The following is an 11,879-nucleotide window of genomic DNA, read 5'->3' as shown; positions in this document are numbered from 1 at the left end:
AGGCCCCAAACTCCCATGCAAACCCTGGGTAGAATAAGCAGTTCAGATGTAATGACGTGTCATGATAATATCTAAGCCTGAAGAAGGGTTTGGGACAGATTTGTTTCTTTCTTTCAGAATGTGGTGAGTTCTCTGATCATTGGTTCATATGTGTTTGCATTTTATACAAAGCAGTATGATGATCCTTATAAGCATGAAGTTTGGCTGGGTGCACATGAATGTATTTTAGGAAATGAAATCCCTTTATTTCATAATGTACTGGCTCAAGATGTGTTAAGCCCTTAAACAGTGCTTACTGACTCATATAGAGAATATGATCTGATATATGATATTCTATGATCTGATATGATCTGATATCATATTAGATTAGATTAGATTAGATTATATGGTCCTTTGGAGGGTGATAGTTAAAACGAAAATCATGGAAAAAATAGATTTATTAGTGCAAAGCTGATTTACATTACACCACACGGGTGTTTTGATCAGAGCCAAGACAGAATAGGAAACATTTCTGTCGCTATGACGAGTTCTTTTCGAACGTGTTTTAAACTGTGTGTTCACTTCATTCTATATTCTATATTCTTCAATATTCCAAGCTAGACGACATTTCTAGTTCTCTAACCAAGTGAAACTTTCAGTGAGGAACTGTACCTGCCTCTTAGCGACTAGGTGAGTAAACTACCGCACACTCATGCTGAGCAGAGGGGAATGTCGAGTTTGAAATGATGTCTAAGATGAACTAAATACAAATAATACCTTGATATATTTCCTCAAACCTCAAACAATCCGTCGAGGACGTTGTTTTTTAACCGTAATGTTTAAACCAGAGGGACATTATAGAGAAGGTTCATGAAAGTAAATCTCACAGAGAGGCGAAAATTTACAGTATAAACAGATTAACATTGTGGTCACAGTGACATCTAGTGGTGAGAGCCGGTATGGCTTGATCTCTTCTGTGTGAACCCTTCTGTTTCTGTTTGAGAGCTGGGGAAATTAGATTGAATAGCCATGTATGTGTACAACTTCGTACACACACACACACACACACACACACACACACACACACACACACACACACACACACACACACACACAGCAAGTGAAGAACTTCACATCATCCAGCCTGACCTTCAGATTAGAGGATACCTGACTGCACTATAACATTTCACAGACAACAGACAATAGTTAGGAGGGAAAAGAAAGAAAAAAAAGAAGGGGGGAACGCTTGAGGCCCAGTGTTTAATCCTGGGGAACGTTATAATATGTAAGGTTGTAGTTTTTAATTCTGGACACAATTAATACAAGAAACTGTCAAATGAATAAGATTTCTATAAGCATAGAGTCATGTAATTAGTCTGTAGCCCTAACTGAGGATTTGACTCCAGGGATGCCCAGCAACACGTATCAACCTGATCATGGCGACCTGCATCAGTTTCACACTGTGGCTTTTCCTGGCCCTCTTATGAGGTGAGACTCTCGTTTTCCTCTCTTATAAGATAAATCGAATATTCGTTGTAAGCAGTAATGTTTTCAACCGTATCGTGTGCAGTAATCCTCATAATCCAGCTGTGTTCCAACATCTGTTGCAGCAATAAGATGCAGAAAGAGGACCTGTTGAAGTTTATAGAGTGCCAAGTAGAGGAGTCTCTCAGTCGGATTAAAGAACTTCACCAAATGGAGGCCTACTTCTTTTGGCAGATTATGGACTTGTTCTGCCGTCAGAACGGAGTAAGTGTTATAGTTCAGTACGTGTGGTGTTTGACTTTGTAAGCGAATATGTTTTTCATGAAAGTAAAGATTCTCTGAATTATAATAAGTGCCTAAAAGAATAAATCTAGTAGCTGTGGTATTCATATTCAGTTACATCACTAATACCTACAATGCATGTGTAACTTAATGACATTTCTTACAGGAAGTGATGATGGCTCAAGTCACCACTATCCTCTTCAAGGGAGACGGCTTAATTAAGAAGAAGGTATCAAAACTTATATCACACATCATTATCAGCATTTGTCTGTATATAATTGCATTGTTTTTGCCAGACTGCTGACTAAAATGACTATTTCTGCTCCAGCTGAGAGGAACCGAGGACCTGAAGTACTGGTTCCTTTCTCTGGCGCAACTTTTGTGCTCCTCTGCCCCAGATGATGAGCGAAGAGAAGCCGTGATTCAGATGGGAGATGATCTCGGTATGCATAAGCTCCACAGTAACCACATTCTTTTCTGAAAATGTTGTAATCATATCCTGAACTGTTTCATGGACCCTGATCCTCACATGCATGTTTGATGCTTCATCTGCAGCCTTCAAAGGACTGACGTTCGCAGCGCACATCTGCTACGTGGTGGCAAAAGTGGAGCTGGGGACACGTAGTCGATTCGAATTGATCGGATGTGACAAGTATTTGTGTGTGTGTGTGTGTGTCTGTGTGTGTGTGTATGTGTGTGATGTCTTTCCTGAATTGCTACTGATCATTTTTTTCTATTTGCACCAGTGTGCCATTCGGTCTGACAGTCCTGACTTCAGCCGTTGAGAGAACCGAGGTTTACGAGTACGTGCTGTCTCTGACCTCAGGCCTGGCCCAGCCAAACTTCCAGGTTGGAATTTCTCCACTTTTCTGTTTCAAGCGCACCGATCGGTCAAATTTAACCGCTGTACTCAGAACGAATGACTGTCTTAGATCTTCAAGTTGTCTCACGCCAACCGGTTCGCCCAGGCTGAATTTCCCAAGGAAGCCATGCAGTATTGCGAGACCATCGCCAGGGCAGTCATCACTTTCCCCGGCAGAATCAAAAGAAGCTTTGTTAAACGGCTCGTTTTGGTAAATAAGATTATTAATGATTGGGAAACGGTTTCCAGGTTTTTAATGCAAAGTCTTCATCCCTAATGTACTTTCATTATCTGTATTGTAGCTGTTTAACATGCTGCAAGAAGGGGCAGAAGGACAAGAACCTGTGTGGCTGCTAGAGCTTTGCCAGCTGTATAAAATCAAAGCCACTGATGCAGATGCTAATTCTGACTCAGAGCAATACTCAACATCTACCGGCTCTGAAATGGAGTGCAACTTTCAGACCTCAGAAAACAGCTCGATGAGTGACAAGACCATCGCTCAGCAGTCTCCTGACGTGGAGCGGCCTGACCCAGAGAGTATGTTAAATCCCCCATTCGGACAAAAACATTTTCACATTGCGAGCTTTGTACAGTGTTGTGTAGTTTAGGTTACTCATAACTCTCACACACCGATTCGTAAACTCACAAATCGGCGCTGAAACCTAATAATTTGTGCGTTTTAGCATATACGGAAATAAAGACTTGTACTATTTTTACTAGCTACTCATATTCAAGGTGCTTTGCCCTACTCAAAGAGAAGATAACGTAATAATGCTGTAATATGATAGCTGTTAACAAGACAAGTCTCGTTCTTTCCTCGTTATTGCGAGACAGGACACTGAGCATGATGCTGTTTCATCCTTCGTTCGATTTCATTTAACCGAATTATTGTTTGCCGAACAGTCGTGTTTGCGTCACGGTACACCACGGGAGAGCTGCTGAGGATGGGAAGCTTCGGGTCTGTCTACGCAGGCATCCGTGTGGAAGACGGGAAAGAGGTAAACGTTCTCCCTCACCCCCATAAACAAACCGCACTCCACAGTAGCTGCTGGTTAGCAGTGAACATGTGTAGTTTTGATTGTACAGCTTCCTGCATGGTAATTCCTCTTCCAAATCGTCCCTTGAACGTCTCATTATATTTTGTATAATTTTGTGAACAGGTTGCCATCAAAACGGTGGGCAAGAACATCGTGACCAACATCTTGATCGATGTAAGTAACCTTATTTTTTACTTAAGCAGTAAGCTCCAAATAGCAAGCGTTTTATGGACTAGGGGTCTGCTGCACCAGCTGAATGTGAGTTTGATCGTAAATCAGGGTGTGATTACAAACAGGGAATACTACATCCGTTGTAGTACTGTACTTTGTACACTCGAACGTAGTGGCCAGTTAGGCTACAACACAACTTACGTTCTGCTGGTGCAAGTACAGAGCAAAATGACGTGACTGTTTACTGGTTCCGGCGAACATAATGGAAAACAATCCATTGTAACATCTCTGCTTAACATAGTTTAGATGTATTCACACAGAACCCATGATAACCACATCTGTGCTTATTTTAGCCCAGAGAGAGGCGTGAGCTGCCATTGGAGGTGGCTCTAATGGAGATGGTGTCCAAGCCACCTCGCTGCAGCAACGTGGTGGAGCTGCTGGACTATTTCGAAATGCCCGATCGCATCGTCATGGTCCTGGAACGACCCAGCCCCTGTATGACCCTCAGAGATTTCGCCAGACTTCAGGACGGCTCTCTGACTGAAGCACAGACACGAGACATCATGCAGCAAGTGGTTCAAGCGGCTCGTCACTGCTGTGACCGCAAAGTGTTACATCGCGACATCAAGGCCGAGAATCTGCTCATCAATACGGACACGATGCAAGTCAAAATAATAGATTTTGTCTACGGAGACTTACTGAAGGACACACCGTACAGAAAGTATGCAGGTAATAATTTCAAAATAAATACGCAATAGAATGAGAAGGAAGCAGTGGAGAACCATTTCCGACGTGTTTATTTTTTTCTTGTGACATTGCTAACGACCCTTTTTCTCTCCTTTACACTCAGGCACTCGTGCTTTCTGTCCTCCTGAGTGGCTGATGTTAGGAATGTATGAGGGCATTCCTGCTACCATCTGGGGTCTGGGAATTCTGATGTACAACTTGGTCTGTGGAAACTACCCCTTTAGATCCGACAGAGACCTTGAAGGCGGTCGACTGGACTTATGTCCTGGTGTGTCTCGAGGTGAGTCGATACAGAAGCATCACATTTACACCTGTGTGATAAAGCATAGCAAAATGACTGGACTTCTAGACTGACCTCTGTCTCGTCACTGCACACACAGATTTCTTCGAACTGATGATGTGGTGCCTGGAGTTCGAGCCTACTTTGCGCCCGTCCTTTGAGGACATCACCAGGCATGAGTGGTTCACGGAGGGAGTCCAGGTTAGACAGCGAGGATACATTACACCTAATTAATATGAGCTCAGGCTTTGCTGTAACAGTCTAGATTATATGATTGTACTGGATCAGTATTGAGTTCTGTATCACAGATTAACATGCTTATGTAATTATACTCAGAACATATCATTATATGAAAGAAACAAAGTGTAAAAAAAAAAAAAAAAGGAAGCACTAATAGTTTTCTATCCTAGTGTATTTTAATTTACATTTATTAATTTATTCATTTAGCGGACGCTTTTATCCAAAGCGACTTACAAATGAGGAAATACAAGCAAAGCGATATATCAAGCGGAGAACAATACAAGTTGTGCTGCCGTGCAAGATGTATAATTGAGATCTAGGGAAGCAAAGTGCACAGAGTAGAGGTGTAAGTGCCAGAGTAATTAAAACGTTTTATTTTTATTATAAATAATGTGAGCTTGGAATTTTAGGGGTTAGTTAAGTGCTCACGGAAGAGGTGGGTCTTTAGCTGTTTTTTAGGAACATAGAGACAGATTCTGTGGTCCGGGTTGAGGTTGGAAGCTCATTCCACCACTGAGGGACAGTCGGTGTGAAGGTTCTGGAAAGGGACCTTGAGCCACGCTGAGTAGGCACTACTAAGCGCCGGTCGTTAAGCGATCTCTGGTTGCAGATTTAATGTTTGTTTTGTTTGTTTTATTTTGTAGATCCTTTCTGGAACCAATGATGTGGCAACAGCCTGACCATGTACTGCAAAACACACACACACACACACACACACACACACACACACACACACACACACACACACACACACAAATAATTAAAAAAAACAAATACAAATGTTTTAGACAGACAATAAGTGTTATTCTGTGTCTAAAACATTTCTATTTGTTTTTGTTTTTTTCAATGTGTTGTTTGCTTTGTCATATTAAATGTAGAAAAAGATCTGACATGATTTATCTTGGATTTTTTCTTCTTCTTCTTCTTCTTCTTCTTCTTTTTTACATCATAAAACCCTGCTATTTTATCAGGGGTGTGTCGACTTTTTATGTCCCCTGTAAGGTGTGTTTTTAAAGCATCACCACCCTCCCAGACACACTGTGGCAGTCTGTCAGTACACTAACACACATGATTTCAGTGACGATGAATATCTAGTGATCACTGTTTTTCTTAATGGCTTTCATTGTAGCATATTTAGGGTTTCTGTTTGTTATCTGCAGATTTCCCTCTCAGGTATGAATACATTTGTAAATATTCTGCCAATATGGATGTCTGGTTTTTATGTTTTATTTTATATTATCATTTCCCGGAGCGGCCACTAGATGTCGCCTCAATCCTTCACCATTATCAACGCAAGCATTTCATATACACTTGAAGATGAAATATCAATATTACAATTTTTTTTTTTTTTCTGAAAGATTTTATGATCTAGAAGTTCTTTTTAAATCCTCTGAGGTAAAGCAGATCTTCCAGACACAGCTCCTTAGTGGCTGAATATAATTATTATTATGATTACTTTTTAGTTTTGAGCAAAAGCACATGAGAAGCCTAGCAAGCTCTTGGGTTTAAAAGGCCGAATAGATCTAAACCACACTGTGTTTCTGCTATTAAAGATTTTTACCACTCACATCTGTACAGCCTTAACTTATAAATGAAGTATTTAAAATTGTTCAACTGTTCAAACATAAGAGATATCAGAAATGGATCATTCATTCATTCATTCATTCATTCATTCACTCATTTATCCTGGTCTTGGGTGTGGTGGATCCAGAGCCTATCCCCGGAACACTGGGAACATGATGGGAGAATCACCCTAGATAATACGGCAGTCCATCCCAGGCCACCCTGCACACACACACACACACACACACACACACACACACACACACACACACATTTATACACTCATTCACATCCCAACGTACTGTATTCCCTTCATACCACATCAATGTGCTAATGCTGACAATGTTTTATTTATTAAAGAATGATGTCCTAATTTTTTTTTGACAATTCATAATGACATTTTTAACGTTGTGTGACGTCCAAAAAAACAAGGTAAATAACTAAAAAGAAACTCCATCCAGACTTAACAGACATGCCGGGGAAAATACTCACTGTTACAAAGATCAACGAATGATAATGTATTAGAACTAGCACATTAATACAAACCTTGCAGCCAACATTATTGCCAGGGCTGCTGTTATAGGTCATTAATCACCACCTTTTGACCAATCAGATTCAAGAATTCAACATCCTGCAGTTCCATCATTAACTATAGACTTTTGATATATAAATGTAAAGATCTGTTCAACTCTTAAAGCCTCAGCTCAGTGTATTAAATACACCCACAGTGTTTTATTTTGGTGGTACTAGCAGGAAGGGCACCTGACACACCTCCAGATATGCCAGCGAGAGCCGTGAACAAAGACAGTGACATCATCATGGAAATGCGGAGTCCAGCTGGTCAGACACAGAGGGACAGAGAACGGAGATAAGGCAAGATCCCAGTTGTGATTAGACCACCAATCGTGTGAGGTGATGACAGGGGTGAAGCAACAGCATAAAATGAGCCGTGTGTTAATGATGCACAGGAAATGAGAAAGGAGCCACGGTTTCTAAACATGGTGCTCAAATGAAATCTTCAGTACTTACAGGATGGTGAATATGAGATGGTGTTAAATGTGCTACTGCAAGCAACTGGCAGATGAATATTTTTATTATGCAAGAAATCCCTGTTCCCTGTTCAATCAATAATCAAATATTCAATAATGTTACTTATAACACTACAAACTGCCTTCCACTTCACTGTATTCAAAAGCATGTAGCCATATCAAACTCTTTAATTAATTAATTAATTAATTACATCCTCTAAAATAATTTTTATTTAACAAAGAAAGATATATCTAACTTATAGATATAGTGACACGTTGTGTAAGACGACATTTGTTTATTTATTTATTTTTCAGTACTTTGTAGCAGTTAGTAAGTTTTCTGCCATGAGAAAATCTTCAGAACGGAGGAATTTGCACTTTCCGCACTTTCCCGTTTCTGGGTAACACACTGACAAGATTTTTTTTCTGTTATTAACTTTAAGAGAGATAAAATGAGAGAAGCTGGTGAGGGAACGACTGTTTGTCGCAACTATAAGATAAGTGTTAACAGGAACTTGTCTCGCAGACAGTCCAGCACATTAAATCTAAATATTCAGAATTAATGAGTTTTCTGTAAAATGCCCAATCATTAATCGATAGACTATGTGCTACTAGATTCTTCCAAGTCTGAACAAGGTGAACAATGTCTGCAATGTTATAAAAACACGGTTTGAAATATTAAACTCTTCCTAATCTGTTCTCTATCCACTTTCAGTCTTAACCCTAGACCCTGAAGAACGCCTAGCCAGTCCACCTTTATTCCAGCATGATACAGCTAATGAATGTGTGTTGGTAATTAAAATAAGAACAGTGTGGAACATCTGGGGTTATTGACTAGATTGTGAACATCTGCACTAAATAAACTGCAACATCAAATTACATTAATGGTGTCACGAAATGGTGGTGAATGTGGCTTGGCTTTCCATGAAAACAGAGGTGGCTGTTAGCCTAAAACACAATGGGAACGGGGTGAGACGTGTGGCCGAGTGACGTAGGGAGTTCTGGGCGTACTCGGCACATGGGAGGAATCTGGATCAGTCCTCGGGGTTTGATACACAGAATGTCCGGAGAAACCGTCCTATCTCCTGGTTCCACTTGACCTTTCGCTTGTGGGTTGTAGCCTGAGGTGAGATTGATGGCGATCCCCATCTTCTCCATGAAACTGGAGCAGACACGAGATGTGAATTGTGGTCCCCGATCACTGACAATTTCCTCTGAGATTCCAAAGTACCTGAATACAGTGCATCCGGAAAGTATTCACAGCGCTTCACTTTTTCCACATTTTGTTATTTTACAGCTTTATTCCAAAATGGATTACATTCATTATTTTCCTCAAAATTCTACAAACAATACCCCATAATGACAACGTGAAAGAAGTTTGTTTGAAATCTTTGCAAATTTATTAAAAATAAAAAACAAAAAAAGCACATGTACATAAGTATTCACAGCCTTTGCTCAATACTTTGTTGAAGCACCTTTGGCACCAATTACAGCCTCGAGTCTTTTTGAGTATGATGCTACAAGCTTGGCACACCTATTTTTGGACAGTTTCTCCCATTCTTCTTTGCAGGACCTCTCAAGCTCCATGAGGTTGGATGAGGAGCGTCGGTGCACAGCCATTTTCAGATCTCTCCAGAGATGTTCAATCGGGTTGAAGTCTGGGCTCTGGCTGGGCCACTCAAGGACATTCACGGAGTTGTTCTGTAGCCACTCCTTTGTTATCTTGGCTGTGTGCTTAGGGTCGTTGTCCTGTTGGAAGATGAACCTTCGCCCCAGTCTGAGGTCCAGAGCGCTCTGGTGCAGGTTTTCATCAAGAATGTCTCTGTACATTGCTGCATTCATCTTTCCCTCAATCCTGACTAGTCTCCCAGTTCTTGCCGCTGAAAAACATCCCCACAGCATGATGCTGCCACCACCATGCTTCACTGTAGGGATGGTATTAGCCAGGTGATGAGTGGTGTCTGGTTTCCTCCAGACATGGCGCTTGTCATTCAGGCCAGAGTTCCAACTTTGTTTCATGAGACCAGAGAATTTTGTTTCTCCTGGTCTGAGAATCCTTCAGGTACCTTTTGGCAAACTCCAGGCGGGCTGTGGCTTCCGTCTGGCCACTCTACCATACAGGCCTGATACCGGTCCACAGCCACCAAGATTGTTGTGTTACCTTGAGATTCTGGTAGGTTGGTGATGAAGTCAATGGAAAGGTACGTTCAAGTATGGGTAGGGGATTGAGCTTGCCGGCATGAATTCGTCATGGTTTTCTTGGACCTCTGTGCTGTGTAGACGGGAGAGGGCATCGGCCTTTATTTTCTTGGAACCTGACCTGTAAGACAAGGTGAACTGGAAGCGGTAGAAGAATAATGACCAGCGGGCTTGACGACGTGTCAGACGCTTGGCTGTACGTAAGTACTCAAGGTTCTTGTGGTCTGTGAAAATAATGAAGGGGTGTGTTACTCCCTCCAGCCAATGTTGCCATTCCTCCAGGCCTAGTTTGAATGCCAAGAGTTCCCTGTTTCCCACATCATAGTTTTGTTCTGCTGGAGACAGTTTCTTGGAAAAGAAGGACACAGGATGAAGTTTGGGCTTATCTCCGAACCTCTGTGAGAGGATAGCTCCCACTCCTGTCTCTGATGCATCAACCTCCACAACAAAGGGCTTGGACAGGTCCTGTTGCTTTAGGATGTGATCTGTGGTGAAGGCTCTCTTGAGTTGATCTAATGCTGTTTGGGGGGATGGATTCCAGGGCAATCGTTTGACTTGCCTCTTAGCAGGGAGGTTAAAGGGTCTGCGATGGAGCTGAAACATCAGAAGAAGTTGGCAAAGCCCAGAAATCATTGTAAATCCCTGAATGTTCATGGAGTGGGCCAATCCACACCCACCTGTACCTTAATTTGGTCCATGGTGACACCCTCAGGGTTGATGATGTAGCCCAAGAACGAGATGGTGTGCTGGTGTAATTCAAATTTCTCTGCTTTACCATAGAGCTGGTGTTAAGGAGTCTTTGTAGAAACACTGTAACACTGAGGGGGCGCTAGAGAGCAGGGCATGTAGAGGGTCTGATGTATCCTTGCTGGAGTGCCTCTTGAATATATTCCTCCATAGCTCGTTGTTCCGTCTGTGATAGTGGATTCACCCGCCCTCGAGGTGGACTGGCTCTGGGAAGCAGTTCAATAGCACAATCATATGGTCGGTGTGGTGGTAGTCAGCTGGCTTTCTCCTTTCTGAAAACCTCCAAGAGGTCCTGATATTCATGGGAAATTTGAACTGGAGTGGGCTGGTTAGAGCTTTCGATGGATGTAACCACCAGCGGAAATACTGGTGTTTGTAGACAGTGTGCAAGGCAGTGAGTAGACCAGTCTGTGATTTGTTTGTCAGTCCATGAGATGCATGCGTTATGTTGCTCCAACCAGGGGTGACCTAGGATGACGGGATGTCTCTCTTTGTGGAGTGCGCCGTCTTGGAGGGTGAGAGGCTCAGTGCAGTGTGAGATGTTCCCTCTTCCAATTGGGGCTCCAGCAATGGCTTGGATCTTCCGTGGCTGTAGTAATGGATGAATGGGGATGTTGAACTGGTTCACTGTATCTTGATCGATGAAATTCCCCACCACTTCAGAATCAATCAGCGCTTCTAGGACAAAAGACACCCCTGAGTATTCAACCATGACTGGTAGAACGAATGTTTGCTGAGAGAATAACTGGGATGGACTCACCCTTTGAGAGCGTGGTCTGAGAATTGAGAGGGCACTGCAGGATGAGATGGTTGTCTTGTCCACAGTAAAAGCAGCGAAACTCTTGTTGGCATCTCTCTCTCTCTCTCCTCTTCATTGAGCCACGTGGGGCCCAGCTGCATAGGCTTTGTAGCGGCCTTCGGTGCTGTGCGATGTCTCTCGCTACAGGAGGGACGGCAGCTCTGAAGAAGGCCTAATCGCCAGGTCAATCAGCGAATCGAGGGTGAGTTGTTCATAACGGAAGGCTAGCACTGTTATCACTTCTGGGTTAAGTCAATTGCGAAATACAGTTTTTAGTGCTGGTTCATTCAACTCACTCCTGGCGGTGATGGTCCGCCCCGCTCCCATACTGCTGTTGCCAGGTGAGTGCATTGCCGGTTAAGAGTTCCATGAAGTAGGTGATTTTCTGTGCCTCTGGAATGCCTTCATAGCTGGCAAAGAACAACGAGTATATCAGGAGAAACCCTTTGCATCGTGC

General features: G+C 42.5%; 1 protein-coding gene across 2 annotated transcripts; it reads left to right on the top strand.

Annotated features, from left to right (window-relative positions):
• The first annotated feature begins 565 nt into the window (after nt 1–565).
• LOC108259281 (aurora kinase) lies at nt 566–5,981 on the top strand. 2 transcript variants are annotated; one of them, XM_017458643.3, is made up of 15 exons: nt 566–669; nt 1,386–1,467; nt 1,590–1,728; nt 1,913–1,975; nt 2,075–2,189; nt 2,302–2,398; nt 2,493–2,595; nt 2,679–2,819; nt 2,911–3,145; nt 3,512–3,606; nt 3,769–3,819; nt 4,170–4,548; nt 4,670–4,846; nt 4,947–5,047; nt 5,731–5,981. In XM_017458643.3, the coding sequence occupies exons 2-15, from the start codon at nt 1,388–1,390 to the stop codon at nt 5,764–5,766; spliced, it is 1,812 nt and encodes a 603-aa protein (XP_017314132.1). In that variant the 5' UTR covers nt 566–669; nt 1,386–1,387; the 3' UTR covers nt 5,767–5,981. The 2 variants fall into 2 exon arrangements, with proteins under 2 accessions (XP_017314132.1, XP_017314113.1); XM_017458624.3 differs by having other exon boundaries at nt 2,302–2,404.
• The last annotated feature ends 5,898 nt before the right edge of the window (nt 5,982–11,879 follow it).

This window comes from Ictalurus punctatus, chromosome 2, assembly GCF_001660625.3.
Source record: "Ictalurus punctatus breed USDA103 chromosome 2, Coco_2.0, whole genome shotgun sequence".
In the NCBI taxonomy this organism is placed as follows: Eukaryota; Metazoa; Chordata; class Actinopteri; order Siluriformes; family Ictaluridae; genus Ictalurus; species Ictalurus punctatus.
This window is presented reverse-complemented; position numbering and strand designations above follow the sequence as displayed.